This window comes from Elephas maximus, chromosome 1 (assembly GCF_024166365.1).
Source record: "Elephas maximus indicus isolate mEleMax1 chromosome 1, mEleMax1 primary haplotype, whole genome shotgun sequence".
NCBI lineage: Eukaryota > Metazoa > Chordata > Mammalia > Proboscidea > Elephantidae > Elephas > Elephas maximus.
In genome coordinates this window covers 165,344,713-165,364,054 of record NC_064819.1, presented here as the reverse complement: position 1 = coordinate 165,364,054, position 19,342 = coordinate 165,344,713, and the positions used below count along the sequence as shown (strand labels likewise).

General features: G+C 48.2%; 1 protein-coding gene across 1 annotated transcript in view; it reads left to right on the top strand.

The window, feature by feature from the left end:
* Positions 1-462: 462 nt before the first annotated feature.
* The window catches only part of SIM1 (SIM bHLH transcription factor 1), a 74,136-nt gene continuing 55,256 nt past the window's right edge, over positions 463-19,342 (top strand). The window contains exons 1-8 of the mRNA XM_049898013.1: positions 463-637; positions 10,306-10,388; positions 13,812-13,901; positions 14,470-14,578; positions 14,719-14,804; positions 15,481-15,680; positions 15,897-16,003; positions 16,716-16,863. Of these exons, the coding sequence (XP_049753970.1) occupies positions 463-637; positions 10,306-10,388; positions 13,812-13,901; positions 14,470-14,578; positions 14,719-14,804; positions 15,481-15,680; positions 15,897-16,003; positions 16,716-16,863 (998 nt within the window). The remainder of the gene's footprint in view (positions 638-10,305; positions 10,389-13,811; positions 13,902-14,469; positions 14,579-14,718; positions 14,805-15,480; positions 15,681-15,896; positions 16,004-16,715; positions 16,864-19,342) is intronic.

Sequence of the window (19,342 nt, the reverse complement as noted above, 5' to 3'; positions counted from 1 at the left end):
ATGTCTTATGCTCTGGTGTTGTTGTCTTCACAGCGGCCTGAAGGAAATTGTCTGGGATTCCTGTTTTCCCCAAAGGGGCTCGGAGCCGCTTTCAATGCCGCGGGACTGAAGAGCAAACGTCTGGCGTTATTATGTCCATTTTCCGAGGACCCGGGTTTGTAGCGAGGAATCGAAGAAAAGGTTGGCTCCTCTGGGGTGCCTCTGGCATTTGATACTCGGAGGCCCCCAGGATTGCCCAAATTGCCGTGGATCAGCAGCTTTGCTATACTCAAGAAAATATTTTCATTTCGCAGCTCTGGTCTTTTAACTACCATCTGTACGTTCTCTCCGGCGCAAAGACTTCAGCCTCTTCAAAGTATGCTTTATGTTTTTGTCAAATATGATCTCTAATTGAAAGTTTATTTTGGTTTTGGATGAATCTGTGGAGCTTACGCTGTAAGAAAAAAGGGGGAAGGAGACACAATGAAAGAGAAGTCCAAAAATGCTGCCCGGACTAGGAGGGAGAAGGAAAACAGTGAATTTTATGAACTGGCTAAATTACTGCCTTTGCCCTCGGCTATCACCTCGCAGCTGGACAAAGCATCCATAATCAGACTCACCACCAGCTATCTCAAAATGAGAGTGGTGTTCCCAGAAGGTAAGTGACTTTGCCCAGATGGGATTTGGAAGGCAGAAGAGGTACTGGATTTGCCAGGTGGTGAGACTAGACCAGTGGGCAGAGAAATACATACGTATTTACATCTATACTTTCTGCGAAGGGGAAGGGAAGTTTACCCTGGCTGCTTGACTAAGGACCTTCCTGAACTCAGCGTTTGTGTTGCCTTTTCCTGGCTCCTTCTACTTCCCCACAAATACTCTCTCTTCAGCCCCTCAGATACGTTTGGTTGGGAAGCAGCCCAACAGTGCTTTTGTCAACACTTCAGATACTGGACTCAGTTGAAAGTACTACTAACCCAAACAAGACTTTCTTTTTTATTCCTTTTGTTACAATTGTATCCAGTAGAAAGCAGGGACACTGCCAAATTCTTGTATTTTTGCTAGGTATAGATAGACCCATGTACATGGATCTAGCAAAGCTAGATAGTAATTTCTCTGTATTTCTGTAGTTCTGCAAGCAAGGAGCACTCATATTTGTGAGCAAAAATGTCCTGAATCTACCCTGTCTCTTAACTGCTTATAGCAAATTCATTCTGGGTTTTCAGCATGTTCAAAGATTCTGAAACTAACGCTGGGGCTTGCTGATTTGCAAATCTGGGCTTGATGTGTTTCTGAGATAATAGGCTATTCCCAAAGTGCGTGAGATTAAGTTATGATTACTAGTCTGCTTAGAAAATATCATCTGGGTAGTGGGTTGGCAAATGAATTCTGGGAAAATTGTATAGACCTACAAGTTAGAATTGCTGATCTGTTGACATGATTTAAAACTTGTATTTAAATGATCAAAATTCACTGCTTGAGGACAGAGCAGCCTTCCTAGAACTGTCCTGTACAAACCATTTGTTCTTACTAGGGAAAGGACACTCTTCCATTTATCCATCCTTTCCTTTACCCTCGTACAAATAACATAAACACATTTTTTTTTAAGTGTTTAGATTTGTCTTTGCTGGGGGAGGGGAGGATTCAGGAATGTAAAGGAGAGAACTATACAAACAAAAATCCAAGAGAAAGAATCCTGCTTATTTCCAAATCAAAATTTCTTATTTGACCCCAGATATTTATGTTGTTGATTTCGAGTGTTTGGGATGTTGTTTTCTTTTAAGGAAAACGGGGAGAGAAAATGAATTCGTCATTATTGGGTTTGGAGTTTCACTTTGCTTGATTTTGACTTAAAAGTTATTATCCGAGTCAAAAACTTGCAAAATACGCCCCAAATTAGTCAGAGATATTAAAGGAAAACTTTCAAAATATAGTTAAGTTACACCCCAAAACTATAAGTAGTGTTATGGTCATTTTGTCTTAAAGCTGTTCCTTGGACAATTCTCCTCATCTGACCCTGAAAACCACGGGAGGAGAGGAATCAAAGCCTAAATTACCCGAAAAGTTAAAGAAATAGGAGGGGGGACTTGGATATTAAAAACCATAAAACCATACGTCCCATTCAAACTGTGCTGGGAATTGCTGGTAGGAAAATTACTATTATGCACACTGCCTTCTGTTTTAAAAAGAGATCCCGTTGTCTTTTATACTGTCAGCGCCTACTTTATAAAAATAAAGCTATCGAGAACTCTGCTGGCCGCGCGGGTCCTAACAGGATTATTAGCAGTGATTTGTCAGCCCCTGCGGTCTCAGTGGGCTCCCTTTCTGCGTGATTTCTAGCGGGTCTCGTCAATTATCGGTGCCGATGTCGCTCGCTGTTTGATCATAAGAAGCATATGGTGCCGCTTGTAGGGCTGAGAGTAATCGCGGGACTAGAAGAATAGCTACGCCGGGTTCTCAGGCGAGCGCAGAGCGGGAGGAGAAGTCGCCGGGCTCTTCTGAGTGGTGCAGACAGGAACAGGCTCGGCCGGGAGGGGCTCGGCTTGTTTTTGCTTTTTTTTTTTTTTTTTTAAGAACGCAAGCTTTCTTTTTAATTAAGTGCTAACTTCACAAATTTTAAATCGCGAGCTAAATAAATAGGGACAAAAAGCAAACTCTCATCGCCAACTTCTCGGGTTTTTTTACCTTTTATTATTGTTATTTTTAATTTTTTGTTAGAGAGCTCTGGTGAAGATGCTCACTGGAGTCTCTCTTGGTGGCCAGGCCCATCCCCTCTGGCTACTTGAACAGCGATAGTGCTTTCTGCAGCCCTCCTCACCTTCCGCCCCGGGCCCCTCCCTCCTATCCCTTCTTCAGTGGGTGAGTGTGAGTTTATGGGGAGGAAGGGGATGGACGATGTGCCAACTCCGGACACATCGTTTATTTCTACAGCTACTATTGAGCTCATAACTCATCCGCAGCCTACAACCGGTGAGTTAGGCAGGGTCATTCGAACAGCTGGCTTCTAGGGATGAGGTTTTCATTTTGAGGTTGGATAGGCTTCAAAAACGCCAAACCCGAACAAGGTCTTTAAGAATAGGAAAGAAAAACAAGAACACATCAACTTTCAAAGGAGTGGGTCACAAGTCGCAGAACCTGGCATAACCTGCAGAGGGTGCCAAATTTGGGTTCAGCAAAGTGAGAGAGTGGACAAGATTGGAGTCCATGGTAGTGGGAGAAACTGAATACTTCATATGGGATCAACCTTTTTTAGTGATGAGGAATGGAAACAATAAATTTGAAGATGAATTTTGTCTTTGCATCTATCTTGAAGCCATCCTAGTGCATAGTAGGTCCTCAGTAAAATTTTAAGAGTGGGATAAAGAGTTGTTTCAATGTGACAAGCGTCCTATCACATGTAACTTATTTTTTTCCAGGTACATAATCTAAAAAATACAAGTAACTATAAATCTGGTGTCAATTCTTAGCTATAGGCATAACAATGACTGTAAAACCTCTCTGTTTTTGCTCATATCACATTTCACCTAAAATACCCTGTAATGACAAAAAGGCTAGTAAGTTAAATCAACAAACAAAAGCCTTCCATACTTACATTTGAAAAAAAAAAAAGGAAAAAAAACCCTCAAAATATAGCTCATTCTCCACTCCTACCATTGCTGAATACATCATCCCCCCCATCTAGTAGCTTCCCTGTCTGGGGGCAAGTTTCAGCTTTTCTTTTTTTTACCTAAGTAGATAAAATTGGGAAACTCTGATGGCATAGTGGTTAACTGCTACAGCTGCTAACCAAAGGGTCAGCAGTTTGAATCTACCAGGCACTCCTTGGAAACTCTATGGGGCAGTTCTACTCTGTCTTATAGCGTCCCTGTGAGTCAGAATCCACTCGAGGGCACTGGGTTTGGTTTTGGTTAGATAAAATTGAGCTGTTGGGAAAAATGAGAAAAAAAAAACCCTGGATTTCTTAAGAATAAAGCATTAGATGGGAGATTTAATAGTTAAAAAAAGGAGGGGGGGAGATTTCTGTGAAATAATTAAAATTGCATCTCTCCCAATTGGTAACATTCCTTTTTAAAATTGCCTTGCAAAGGGAAAGTTGACACAATCTAGAAATACATAAACCTTTGATGCTATCATATCCAGAAAGGCAGAATTGAAAAAAGAGATGGTGTGACTTTATTTGTGCGCAGTATAGGACAAAGTCAACTAAAAAGTATTACATATATATTTGCTCTGCAGCTATAATGAAATTTTGACTGGAGGCATAGTAGTTCGCATAATAACCTTTGAAAGGGTCAAGCATGTTTTCACATCTATAGCCATTCAGAATCTTGGTAATATTATGCTACCATTTCAATGTCAAGATGTCTTGAGAAAATAAAAATAATCACAAAGTTGAAATTAATAACTGCTCAAGAGAGAGTCCAAAGACTGGAAGGACTAGGGTGCTTAAACAAACCTCCACAGATACTTTGTATAATATTCACCTCAAGTGAAATTCTTAATAGTGTTATATGTTTTGAGTCCAAGAACTGAAAGAGAGAAAGAGGCCCCATTTCCCACGTGGATCGGTGATTTAAAGCTGTTTTTCTTGCTGTTCAGGGAAATGATTGAGCATTAGGTTTCAATGTTTATTTTTTTACAGAAGTTTTTCTCATTTAAAAGCCTTTAAGCACAGTTTACGCTCCACGCTGGTTTTCTCTGTTTAATTCCAGTTTTGATGTTGACTTAAATGTGGAGTGCAGAGCTGAACTCTGTGCACGGCATTTGCAGGGCAGATTTATGTGCTAGAAATAGTAGATCGGATCAATGGAAGAAATTCTTTTTTTTTCTTTAAAGAGAGGGATCACTAATAAAACCAGTAACGAAAAGGGCATCATAACCTAGGTCAGGGTATAATCGCCCACCCGAAGCTAAAACTGGGCTTGATTTCTAGGCAAGTTGTTTTCAGTCTTAGGGAATCTCGCTTGACAGCCTTGAGCTTTTGCAGACACAAATGTGAGCAGAAGCTGAACCCTTGTAAACTTAAGGCTACGAGTGGACTCTTGCCGCAGTTCTCTATCCACTGGGCCAGGTATTACTCAAGACAGTGAGGTATGGGCCCCGCTGACACCTCTTGATTTTAGCGAGCCACCCATTTTTCAGTCCCTGATCCAAGGAATTTTAAATTTTTGTGTGGGGGAGGGGAAACCTCAATTATTGCTGCAAAGAAGGTGCTAAAACGGCGTCTGAGAATTGCAGAGGGAATCACATTCAGGTAGCCCTACTGTGTGAAAGGCCTCTACTCAGAGTCACTCCTCTCGGTGGCTCGTGCCAGACCAGGGCCAGAAGCCATCACGGCCTCCGACGCGCCTCCCGTACGGACCAGAGCGCGCAGCCGGGAGGAACTTGTGCGCTGTGGCCGGGCGGGTCGCCTTGGGGCACCCCTGCTTTCCAGGTGTCGGCGGCCTGAGACCCCGACCGCCTCAGCTCCGGAGGCCGCAGCCAAGAGTGCGCCTCGGGCTCGCGACCTCCTGTCAGGGCCCGTTTATGGGTGCCTCTCTGCCCTCGGAGAAAGCCCGAGGACGTCTTCGCCTCCCTGCTGGTAGCAGTGGCCTCCCCGGCGCGGGCCCGCGCCCGCCGCCCCACTTGCAGCCCGGTTACTGCCCGGCGGACTGGCTGCCGCTAAAACCTTAAGCGAACATCCCGCTCAAGCGAGCGGTTTCCGCGAGGGAGGGCTCGGTCCGACCTTCTGGGGCCCCACTGCCAAGTAGAACCGAAACAGGATCCACCTGCAAGGTAGCGCTTGCCTATCGGCCTCACCCGCGCTGACCTTCCGGGCTGTAGCATCGCTGTGGCGCGGTCGGGCTCGAAGGCCCGTAGTTCAGGGGCGACGCCCTGACGCATTTCGGTCGCCACACATTGTAAACTTGTCACCCCCGTGTGCATTTTCGGTCCCATGGTTTACTCGGAATCTGGCGGAATCCCTCCGGCCCTCATTCCTGCAGTTCACGTCCTCTGGCGCCCGGCTGCGACTTGGGCGCCAGGCTCGGGCCGGACCTGGGAGCCGAAGCTCGGGTGCCGGAGCACTACGAGGGCTCAGACTGCGGGTCAGGGAAGCCAGTTCCCTCGGTAACCGGCGGTCTCCACTCCAGATTTATGCTAATACTGCTGAATCCCCTGGGCGCTGCCACCGGGTCTCTAGCCCTCCGAGACGCTAGCTGGGGGAGACCTGGGTGGAGGTCGACGCTTTACACACACGGTGGGATCCAGCCAGCTGTGAGGGACGAGGTCTGTCCCGGAGATGCCGCGGAAGCCCTGGGAGCTCGGCCACATCCGCCTGGTGGCGGGAGAGGGCTGCAGGAGGGGCGGACCCCAGCCTAGTAGGTGGAGGCGGGTGCACCTCGGTACTTGAGGCATCCTCCTGCCCGGAGATTGCTCCGGGAGCGCAGTCCAGGCTACAGCTGCCCATTTTCCCCCCATTTCTTCCAGGGAGAGCCCAGTCGCTGCAGGGGCGGAATCTCGAACGCGAAGCCGCTTGGCGCCTCGGCCCCAGGGAAGGCTTGGACAGTGCGCACTGAGCGAGGATGTGCACGCCCTGCATGATACATGGGATTTGGGCTTACTTCCCTGGGCCAACCTCCTCTTTCAAACCTCAGGCCTAAGGGAAACGCGAGTGGCTGAGCCAAGCCCCTCCGACACCTGAAGTTAGGAGCTTGGCCTCGGAGGGCTTTTCCCACCGCAGTCACCAAGTTGTGATCAGGTCGTGGACCAGCTCCCTCCTCCCCCTTCCCCCATATCACCTAAAAAACATCGCGATCAGTCGGGGAGATGAAGGCTTAAGAAGCCACTGCAAAGGGGCCACATACCTATTGAAATATGTTTATTTATTTTAAGAATGAACAGTAGAACAAGATTCTTTTGCTCATCTTCCTGTCTGAGTGAAGAAGGCTATGATGCGGGGTCTGTAATCTGTATTTTGTCAAGGGTATGCAATTCATTCCGAAGGAAAAGCTCGATCAATTTATTTTTGCTGCTTGCAATAACACAGCTGGATGAGGCTTTGAGCTCACGCTAGACTGGGGCTCATCATTCATTCGCCAAGAACGGACCTAAATGGTGCCTGTGGGATTAGGTCAATTTTAGTGGATCTACTTCGCCTCATTTGGTTACTAATTGGTTTCTTGTTTTATAAATCGAAATCTCATTTTCAGGAAATTACAAAACCCGTGCAGTCAGTCCATTGAGGTAATCCTTGGGTCAGGGGGTATTTAAATGGAAATGGCTCAACCGCGCACTGAGGGTAAAGCAGCAGGGAAACTTGCCCGGTTTTCACATGAAATGTGAGCGAGCCTTTAGATCCACAGTAGATACTTCCCATCTAATGCTACTTATGTAAATATGGTGAACCAGCCTTTAAGGGAAAAGGCAGGCCAGGGAGAAGCAAAATTTATCTGCTAAAGTTAATGTGGCATATCTTGGAAATCTTCCAAAATAGATTATGTTTTCCTTTGTCTTCGGCCACTTTAGCTGCGGAAAAGCCTTTTGTCTAAAACCCGATTTAGTTATCGCCTCCCTCACAGAGCTCCTTTTCTCCTTTGCAAACCTCCGTTCCCTCAGCGTCACCGAATTACAAGAGAATCTTTAGATCTTGTTCCCACTGTAATCCCGCCGCAAAGGGAGTTGGTTTCCTCCTCATTTTAAACAGACAATCAAAGGATTTGAGAATTTTCTGCGGTAGGTCAAGTGCAGAAACGAAATCTCAGCTTACCCCCTCACCAACTGAAATTGGGTGCGGGAACGCATCACCGCAGGCAGGAGGCAAGGGGGGTCCGGAGAGAGGGTCTCTGGCACACTCTGGGATTCTCTGGAGGGGGGACCCTTTGCCGGGGCTTGGGGAGGCCTCCTCAGCAGCGCGAAGAGTGAGCGCAGCCCTGGTGTTGGGTCGGAAAATCTCAGCAGGTAGACTAGGGCTGCCAGCGCGTTATAAAACATTAACTCAGACACAACCGTGTGACGGAGATTTCGACAGAGAACCTAAAGAGAAAGCAACGCTCCGTGAAAGCAGAACTTTCCTTAAAAGGTGGGGCGGAGGGGTGCGGAGGAGGGTTGGAGAGGCCCCAGTTAACCTGCGCCTGGACCGGTTGTTCATTAACTTGCGGGAAGTCTTATTTTCCCTCTTAGGCGCATACTAATGAGGCCGCAACCTGAGACACAGAGGAGGCCTGCGCCGAGAGTTCGGAACTAGTCTTTAACCCCAAGCGTGGCCAGGGGGATTTGCAAATGAATCAGGTGGGAAGGCTGCTCCTGGGCGTCTTCTGGCCACTCCAGGGGGCCCTCACAGTTTTAGAATAAAGACAGGGTGTCTTTCCTCCTCGGAGCGCAGGCGCCTTTTGGGGAGCCTCAGGAGATGTGTCCCGAGACACTAGCCGACCTCGGCCCGCTCCGGGAGCCCCTGAGCGAGAGCCCCGGCCCCTTGCTCCCGAGAAACTTTTGGGTTTCAGGCCTTTGCTAGGCCCAAGGGCGTCCAAAGGCTGGCGCCACTCGTGTCCTGGCCTCTCCCAGCAGGGACCTTTCCCCGCCGGCGGAGCTCATAGCCCGCACGGCCTCCCTAGCCAAGTCTACTGCCACCTGTTCTGGGTGTGTGTATGTAAGAGGAGGGGAGGGTGAACAAATGAGCACTTCGGGCCAGAAACCAAGGAGAAGGATGACTTGTCTGACAGGAGTGAAGGGAAGGTAACAAGAGGGAGGAATATGTGCAGGTAACTGTGTCTGGGGCCAGGGCCCTCCTAGAGCAGTCCAGGAGGACCACAGGGACCAAGGCAAAGGAGTCTCTCTGGGAGGGGAAACTGGGGCGGGCCAAACAGGCAGAAGGGGTTGAAGCTTGAGGGAGGGAAAGAGTCCCGGCACAGGCCGGGAGCTTCGGTGTTTGCAGAGCGGTGGGGAAATCGTTAGATTTATTTAGATGTGCAAACACCCAGAAAGACCCGAATCGAGCTTAAGGGGCGCTCACGGTTACTAGTTGTCTGGGTTTTTATCGCTTGCTTAGGGAGCAGCTCCTGATGAACGCCTTTTAAGAGTCCAACTCCACTTTTTATTGTGAAAGATCAGCCCCCATCCCCATATTACAATGCAAGTGTGTACTTCATCGTGTACTTCATGGTGATTTGCCCCTTAAAGCAGTAAATCACCTTTTTTTTTTTTGTCATGTTAAGTCCTGTTTAATGGTGTAGCATAAAAGGGCTTAACTACCTAGTTAAAATAATTTCAGTAGCAACGCTGTTAAAAGATGTTACCATAGTTTAACCTCGATCTCTTCAAGCTTATTCTGCGTTTGTTTTCATTTTTCTTCTGCAAACAGGCACTATAGCAGACTCCATGTTATGTGTTGTTATTATTTTTACATATTCAGTCCGGGAGGCTTGAGCGTTTTAGTTTTGAGGCATCATCCGCATTCGTGGCAAAGCCTCAACAGATCTTCATGTGGTAGCATCAAGGAGGGAAAGGGGCTGTCTTTGTTAATAGATACTGTACCTGGAAGATAGAGAAATTGAATGATTCTCTGTGTCCTGAAGGATACTAAGAAGGTGTCAGCCCCTCAGAGTAGACTAACTTCAGAAAAGCCAGTGCGTTTTCTGTTTTTCTCCTCTCTTTTTCTCTTTCCCTCCCTCTCTTTCTTTCCTTTTTTTGGGGGGTGGGGTGGGGTGGGGGAGAAGGAGGGTGGCTGTACGGCCGGGAGCTAGAAGTGGAAAGGCTGAGGGAGAAGGGTTGCGCTGGAATGCTGGTGAGACTCAGGCTGGAAGCCACTCGCAAGCAAACGGAAGTTTCCGAAGGGGATTAAAGTTAGAGGCCGAGGGGCGGAGAATGGCGGGAGAACCCGGCAGCCAATCAAGAAGTCCGCTAGGGATTGGCTGGACTTGGCCCGCTGCCTTGGGTCTTTGGGAGCGCAGTGGCTTTCGCTGGATGTGGGGACATCTTCGGGCTCCTGATAAGGATGATGAAAGCCTGGGGCGAGAAATAAAGGGTCCCTCATTCCCGTAAGCATGCTAGTGAACCTACCCAAAAGTTATCGCTAGGGTGCGGCTCTGGGGCTCCGCCAGGGTAAGGCTGTCCCCACACTTGGCCACTTACTATGGGGGTGGGGGGGGAGGTGCACTTGGCCAGGGCCCTGCCCTGCCTGAGAAACCTGGGCTTGTCCTGGGGAGGAAGTCTGACCTCTGCTCAACCCTTCAGATGCTGGGATTCAGCCCTGTGGGTGGAGTACAGCGGGAAACCCCCATGATCTCGTGTCGTGAGTGTAGGCTTAACTGCGGGACTCGCCTCAGCACTGCCAGCGTCTTTGTGTCTCCACAGGCCTCGGCGAGGCGTGGGGCCACTCGAGTCGGACCAGCCCTCTGGACAACGTGGGCCGCGAACTGGGCTCCCACCTGCTTCAGGTACCGGCGCGGGTCTCCTGGAGGCAACATGCTTACAGGGCCTGGCCCTATGGGGGACTCCTTGTTTTCCAGGAAAATAAGATGCTGCCTGGATGTGGCCCTCTCGCAGCCCCAACACCTCCTCCAAAGTTAAAGCGTTTAGCTTCTTAACCTTTCTTGCTGTGGTGGCGCCTCGCGTGGTTGAGAGCGAAGCAAGGTGACCACCAGGACGTCGGGTTTACTAGAGAGGCCGACAAGGCCCCATCAGGGCAGGGGAACTACTGAGGGAGGAGGAGCTCCTCGACACCATTCGGCTGAGAAAACCAGGTTGTACCGGGCCAAGCCGCCGAGGCACGGCAGCAGAACCGCCCAAAATGAAGGATTTACACAGGAAATAAGGGGAATCTGTTAGAAATGCTCGTTAGTGCTTTAAGCCTCTGCATTCTGGATCCAGCTGCGTCTGTAACTCGTTTCATCTCCCTGTAGTTCCCTGGCTTTCTCCTCTCTCCAAGCGCCCTCACCCAGGCCAGCCCAGACAATGTTCAGACCCTCTCATAAGTGCACACAACACACCCCAACATAATGAGTTTAACCAATGTGAGGCGCCCATTACCGCGTTGTTTGCAGTGCACACCGTTTTAAATTGCCCGTTGCCCGCTTAAGTCGCAGAGCAAATATTTAAAATAGTAAAACTCCCGGTGGCATTTTTAGGCTTGACACTTGTCCCCTACCCTGCACCCCCTTTGTTATTATTCAAGTCCACCACGAGCTCCGAGCTCCTTGCGTGGGAGCTTCGAGCCTAAACAGCTGCGGAGAAAGCAGAGCTGGTTCTCCCCCGTGGGCCAGGACAAGCAGGCCCCCCATACCATGGCGAAAGAGCCACAGCCTTTATTGTTCCAGTGATACCCGGCCCTTCCTCCCTCCCAGATCCGGAAGAGATCATTTCACAGGGCAAAAAAGGGCCTTGGGTGAGTATTCTCTCACCCGCCTGGCCTCCACATTTCTGAATTCTTTTAGAAAGGTGCTGTTCCTTCTTCTCGCACAGATACTTTCTATCATATGTCCCTACCCCCCCCGCCCCAGTTTTCCATATTAGCATCTAATTTCCCGCAACAATAAACAAAAGAACAAACCAGTTTCTCACCCCTTCTAGCTCTTGCTTACACTGCCATTTTCCTTCCCTCCCATATCCCGCAGTCTGGTATCTCTTCCGCCGCCTGTTCACTGACCTTGCATTCCCCATAGGATCCATTGTGTTTTGATTCTCAAATCCAGGATGAGATGCTCATCTCTTATCCTACCTGAGCTAGTTCATTTCACAAATATAAGCAGGCCAATTCTGAGCCAGACAGAGAGGCTTGCCCTCATGGAGTTTACATTATAAGGAGAGCAGAATTGCAAACCACGCAGCTGCACTGCATATTGTAACAGGTTGTGTGCATCCTATGGAGAAAAATAAGAAAGAGAAGGAGGAGGATTATGTTTGAGTGATGCCATTTAAAATGGGCTGGCCAGGGAAGACCTCATTGGAGAAGGTGACATTCAAGCAAAGACCAGAAAGAGGGGATATGGCTGATTGCTCCTCCTACTCCCATGGTTTCTTAAAATAGCATGATTTCCATATTCTGCTTGCTCTCTATTTGCACCTCTTTGATTTTCCCACTGCTATTTGGTTTTTTTTTTTAGCTGGTTTAGCTGACCTGTAAAAGCTGGGGTCTCTCCAAAGTTCCAGCTCTGCTTCTCCTTTCACAGTTTAAGGTTTCTTGGATGATCTTAGCCAAAACCACTACCTCAACTCCCTTCCCCACATGTGCATGACTCCAGCTGGTATCGCCAGTCTAGACTTCTCCTGGGGTCCAGATCTTTATTTCCTACTGTCAGCTGTACACATCCAGATGGAAATCTGCATGCACCCTATGTTTAGCATCTCCAGGACAGGAATTCATTGTCTCCCTCTCCCAGACTCCCCCTCATACAAAATCTCATCTTTCAATTTTCAATCTTGGTTAGAGGTGTTACTCTCTGCTCAATGCCCTCCCTAAAGCCTTGAAGTCAGCCTCAGCTTCTCTTTCTGACACCAAACAGCATGGACTCCAAAGCCAGAACCATCTTTGAATTAGCCTCTCCTTTTCTATTCCCCTGTGACCTCCCAAGTTCAGGCTTGACCAGCTCTGCTCTAGATATCTTGCCCTGATCTCCTCATTCCCACTCCCTCCTCTTACAGGTCACCATTTGCACTCTGCTAGGAAAAACAAATTATTATTTAAGGAAAAGCAAAACAAAACACCACATTAAGTCATGTTATTCCCTTGCTTAGAAACCTCTGTTGGAACCCTGATGCCTAGAGGAGTTACCGAAAATTCCTCGTATTGGCAGCCCAAATTCTCCAAAACCCAGCCCCGGTGTCCTTCCTCAGCCCCTGTCCAGTACACCAAATTTGTCACCGAGAATACCCAGACCCGCCTTCCCCCTAGTCCCTGTCTTTGCTCATGCCATTCCTTCTGACTCGGATGCTGTTTCTCCCTCCTTTAGTCCAAGTTCTCTCTTCAAGGCTCTGTTCAAACAGCACTTTCACGACCTCTCTGATTGTCTCCCAAGACTCTGGCCACCCAGTTCAAGAGTCAGCACTGTCTATTCAGCTGTGTGGTTATTATATCTGTCTTCAGGCCAGTCACCCTCACTGGACTTTGAGCTCCTTGAGAGCAGGGTCTGACTCATCCTTGTCTCCACCTCATTCACAGAGATAAAGGGACAGTGAAAGTCTAATACTTTCCCTCATGAAGAGCCTGTTAGTTTGTTGTATCAATGTAAACACACACACACTATAGCGCTACTCTATGGATTTGCTGCCCGTAAAGCCTCTCATTTCCTACATCTCACTCTCCTGGACTCTTTCCAGGGCTACTGGCTAGCTCCCCTCTGTTTCAAAACTTTTCAGACTGTCACGACTTCCATGTTGCCCAGTGCCTGCTGCCGTGGATCTTTACCAAGCCCTGTTGGTTCTTTTTCTCCTACAAGATGTTTCCACCGTGGAACTCTCCATGACTGATACAGGAGACCTCTGTTCTTTCAGTGACCATTGCCCCAAGAGTCTAACCCATCTCTTATTGTAGGCTTTGATTTTTTCCAGAATGTTTGTGTGTGTGTGTTACAGATGTGTCCATTTTCACCATTTTGGTGAATCCAGACTCTTGGAGGGCAGTAGCCTTGTCCACTATTTCCTCTAGAGCACTCCCAGTGTGTTGCATGTCCCCAGACTCAGATTGGGAATAATAAAAGAGGGGACCCTTGTGGCTAGTTTTCTATATCCTGCTTCCTGCCAGTCCTTCTTCACTCCATCTCCCGGCACTTCTAGTTGAACCCCTCTAACTTCTGCCTCCCTTCCCCAGTTTATCCAAAGTGCCCTAAAGAGGTCTCCATTTACTGTTTCTGCCCCCCCCCCAGACCCTAGATGGTTTCATCTTTGTGGTGGCCCCAGATGGGAAAATCATGTACATCTCGGAGACAGCCTCAGTCCACCTGGGTCTTTCTCAGGTAGGTGGTGGTGGTGGGGATGGGGGTGGGGGTTCTGCACCTCCAGCCTGAAGTCTTTATATTTACAGCTAGAGCTGGAGGCAAAAAGGGGTTGGTTTTCCAAAAGCTTTCATATCTGCAGCTCTGGACCTGGAAGCAATTCAGTTGAGAGGGGGCCTAGGTCTTTAAATTAGTGTATATCTTCCCTTTCCTCGACTTCCTTTATCCTTTAACATCCACCCCAGGCCCAAATAAATGGCTCCTTTTTTGAGTCTGTACCATAAGCCAGCCACTATGAGAGGCAATTACATACTTTATCTTATAATGTCCTTACCAGAATATTGCCAATCAGCTGCTGTTATTATTATTACTATTTTCATTTCTTAGATAAGGAAAGTGAGGTTTAGAGAGGCTGGGATAGGTAGCAAGCAGCAGAGTTGGAATTAGAACTTAAGGCTGACTCCAGAGTTCCAGCTTTTATCCCCAGTACTGAGAGAATCCCTAGCCCAAGCTACCAGTCCCCCCAACCCTCTGCCCCTGCCATGGGGCAGTCCACCATCACAGGACAGTTATACTCTTCTCTTTACAGGTAGAACTGACCGGGAACAGTATTTATGAATACATTCACCCGGCTGATCACGATGAGATGACCGCGGTACTCACAGCCCACCAGCCCTACCACTCTCACTTCGTGCAGGGTAAGGGCAGACACATGCCCGAGACACTGTGGTCCTCGGGCCCGTCGCAGCCTGCTTTTAGCTTCTTCTCAATTAGCTGTCGCAGGCTGTGCCACCTGCCTGTCTCACATCCTGCGTCCCCCTCCGCTCCTCTCTCCCAGAATACGAGATCGAGCGCTCTTTTTTCCTGAGGATGAAGTGCGTCTTGGCCAAGAGGAATGCGGGCCTCACCTGTGGTGGCTACAAGGTGCGTGGCTGAGCTGGAAGCTCGAAGCCTCGTGGAAAGTCTGTGCTCAGGCCATCCAGTGCGGGCGGCGTGGGCGGGAGGTACCTGCCCCGCTCCTGGGTGGGTGCCCCGTACTAGTCAAAGCGCTGCTGGCTGGGACGTACCTCGTGGGTCACTGAACTCTGTGAACACCTAAACACCTAAGGACTAAGCTTTAAGACTAAGAACAGGTCAGGCTACTGTTCGACTGTGGGGCTCTTAATCTGGGGCCTGCGGATGGGCCTCAGGGTTCCATGAAGTGTCTGAAATGGTCGGTAACTTCGTGGATTGTCAGAGTCTACCCACAAAGTCAGATTGTAACCTGCAAAAAAAGAGTACTTAAAAATCAATGCTTTAGCTCAGAGCTGTGGTTCTCAAGTTTAATACAATTCCAGAGCTCCACCTCGCGATCAGATGCGTTTGGGTTGGAGCGACCCAGCCCCCTGCATTTTTACAATCTCCAGCGTAGTCCAGTGAAGCGATGCAGTCACAGTCACCCCTTGAGAGACCTCACAGTACCAATGACTTTGGACACTTTAGTGCGGGGCGTGGCCCACATAGCCTTTGTGGCTGAGGAAAGTCTCACCGTGTTCCAACCCCTCCCCCCACTTTTTTGGGTGCTTCATGGCTGTAGCTGAGTCTTCCTCCCCCACCGCAGGTCATTCACTGCAGCGGCTACCTGAAGATCCGACAGTACAGCCTGGACATGTCGCCCTTCGACGGCTGCTACCAGAATGTGGGTCTGGTGGCTGTGGGCCACTCGCTGCCACCCAGCGCTGTTACGGAGATCAAACTGCACAGCAATATGTTCATGTTCCGCGCCAGTCTGGACATGAAGCTCATCTTTCTGGACTCCAGGTGGGCGGGCATGGGCGAAAAGGGTCGCCTCTTACAGGGAGAGCAGCCTTACTCAGTGATGGAGAACTTCATATAGTCCTTATGAGCCCGTTTTGCAGATGAGGTGACTGACCGGGGCCTTCGAAGTGAGGGCAGGCGCCCAGGTCTGAGACGCCTGTCTGGAGTGGGGGGCAACCCCGCACCCTGGACTCATACCGCGGGCATTGTTCTCCGCAGGGTGGCAGAGCTGACGGGGTATGAGCCTCAGGACCTGATTGAGAAGACCCTGTACCACCACGTGCATGGCTGCGACACCTTCCATCTGCGCTGCGCGCACCACCTGCGTAAGACACCTCCCTGCCCCGCACCCTACCGCTCCTGCGCGTCCCGGGGTGGGAGACTCGGTTTCAGCCCACAGGAAGTAAACGGGTGGGAGCCCTACGAGCGGGGGTGGTATAAAGCGGCGCTGGGATACTGGGCCCCACCAGGTTTCTCGAACATCTTTGAACAGTATATAGAGGCCGATGAGGAGTTTCTGGGCGGACTCCCTCCACTCCCTGCCCCCACTCGAGGTCTTATTCTCCTGTTGATGTCCTCCCCCCTCCCCCACCAACTTCAACAAAGACACTAACAAAAACCTAGGCCAGTCCACTTTGCTCCCTCCTGCGCATTGACTCGCCTCGGCTTTTGATACAATTTTGGGCTTAATCTCCCGGGACAGGGAACGTGAGCGTCGGAGTTTAGCTGCTCAGACCCTTCCTTCCTTCTGTAGTTAGAAAATTGAATTCGCTGGAAATCCTCACCTTCAGGTGTTCCTCCTTTGGTAGAGGTGCAGCCATCGGCGGACCTGTTAACATCCCCTAAAGGGGGCGGGAGGATTCGATACGAATTAATCAGACGATCAATTCGTTGGAGAATTTCCCTGTTGTTTCTCCTTCCTGCCCGGCTCATATATGAGGTCCCACAGGGACCCCCACCTTCACCACCAGGGGTTGCACTTGGGGCTGTCCTGGGGCGGCCTCGTTCACCACCCTCTGCCTTCTGTTTCCCCATCAGTGCTGGTGAAGGGGCAGGTGACCACCAAGTACTACAGATTCCTGGCGAAGCATGGCGGCTGGGTGTGGGTGCAGAGCTACGCGACCATCGTGCACAACAGCCGCTCGTCCAGGCCACACTGCATCGTCAGCGTCAACTACGTCCTCACGTGAGTGGCCACCCAGGATCCCTGACGACCACTCCCGGAGACTCCCGCCACGGGAGGGTGCGGGCAGGGGCGAGACTAGGCTGGAGTCCACTAGGGACGTCGGTTCGGCCTCCCAGTGCTGGCTGCCCTGGGAGGAGGGAGCTCAAGCGCCTTCATCTTTCTGAAGAGACAGACTTCGTTATTTTCTAGAGAATGATTTAGGAGTTTTTCCTTCCACAGACCATATTTGCTTTCTACCCTGTTTCTTTTTTTAGCCTTTTAAGCGAACTCTGCATTGAATAAAACTTAATGCCGCAGAAAGAGCAAAAAAAAAAAAGGGAAAGGGTCGGACGTACGGAGCCATTTATGGTTAACAAACAGGACATCTGTTTCACTTTTTCAAATCTGGGGTTTGAAGTTCTTAATTTTAACCAGAGTCTCCAATCAAAGTTAAGAGTTCAGAGAGAGTGGTTCTTTCCCTGAACCACAAAGCGGGTTTAAGTGACCAGGAGGGTTTGACTTTACCCCCAGAAAGCAAAGGGACCCAAGCTAATGCTGCAAGCCTTGGTCGGCGCCCAGGCCCTGCGCGTTGTGTTGCGGCTTCGCGGAGTGAGGAGCGGAGCTCGAGATGCCACCTGCGGGTGCGGCTGGAGGCTGTGGCGGCGGCGTTTGGGAGGTTGCATTTGAGCCTTATTCATTCTGGAAACAATAATCGTTTCTAGTTGCTGATGTGGCCCTGCAGGCTGATCACGTGGCCTGGTGTGTGGCTGGTGAAAAAAGCACGTTCTGTACAATGTTTGTGAAAGTCGAGTTGCATAGGGTCCAAGCCTTTATAAAGTACCCTTTTGTGTGCGCAGTTGCCGGTTTTTTTTTTTAAAGGTTGAAATTATAATGATTTTAGGGGACCTCAGGAGTTACCGTCTACTTTGGAAGCGTTGACACAGCAGACACTTAGTATAAATGCTATTTTGACATTAGGAAGTTGGTTAAAGGGTGCTATCTGGAATCCGACTAGACTATATATAGTCGATAAGGACTAGATTAATTTCATGATGTTCTAAATTGCCAAATTAAAAATGTAGTAGGTGGAAGTATTATGCTTGGCGGTAAGAGTATTTACTCTGTTCCCTGTTTAATAAGAAAGTATAATTCAACAGACTCAGAAAATGAATGTGGTTTCGATGAGGATTCAGTATTCAAGAGTAACAACTAGTTATTAAAAAGTCTTTTTATTTCTCTTATTTTAATTAGGAAACAGTGTTAAAGTAAATACTATTAGATTTAGTAATAGCAAGAAGCCTGTGGATTTTAATAGAGCAGAAAACATACTAATGTTTTTGGGAATCGTGAAACAAAACCGTCTATTTTATAAATGCAGTTTGCCGTATTATTAAAATAAGCATAAGTGAAAATGGCAAAGCATAATTCATAAAATAAACCACTCTGTGAAGCAGAAGTATTAAAGGGTGAAAAATTATGTCTGCTCACCATGGAAAGGAAACAGACATTCTTTAAGAAGGTGCTTTGTATGTCTGAGACATCACAAGCATTATACATACATTCTGTTCTCTGGTGGGTGCCTGCGGTTAGTAATCATTTTTTATCAAACAGCAGGGTATACAGTCACACAGACCCATATAAATGATAAGAATGCAAGTTAGACCTCCCGATGGGTAAACTTAATTTATGCTTGGAGTCATTTTGAAATATCCTGTTTTGTTTTCCAGTGAATAAGTGTACTTTCTTTTCTCTGTTGACTGTCGTTTTTCACTTTACATACTTCTTCAGAACTGCAGAATTAGACTACCAGCTTTACATCAGATTAAAAAGATGTAAATCGGAATGACTCAATGGCAGTGGGTTTGGGTGGTTAATGAGAATAAACAAATGATTTATAAAAGGAAAGATAACATGGCATGCGTTTTCCTGAACATTTTATACTGCCAAATGAAAATAGAAATAAACACGCAGAAGTATGTATACACAAGCGCACAAGTTGAAAAGCTGAAATTGATTACCATTTTATGACTCTGCAGCTCCAATTCTTTGTATAAAAATTCCTGGACAATTTTTATAGCTGCAAATGTGGAAACTGCCTTAGACAAAATGTCATCAGGTGGCTCTGTGTGTGTCGACAGGATTTTCATAATGAACAGGTTGCAGTTTGTTTGATGTGTATATCGCACATCTGGCTGGAAGTTACTAATTTACATTGTCTTAGAAAATTAAATAGATGGTTATTGATTCTCTATGGTAGCAGTGAACTACCACATACATTTGTTTTCAGGGCTGGATCTCTATGAAAACCGAGAATGATAAGAGAATTCTTTCCAAATACATTACCTCAAACAATGCATTTTAGACCACAAGCCCCCAAATAATTCGACATGCCAGATGTTTTCCAAATTTAAGCACTTTATTTAATAGCATATATTTTGAAGGGATTTTCATGTCACCAAAGTAGCAATTTTAAATAAGCATTGGGTGAATAAGAGTATGA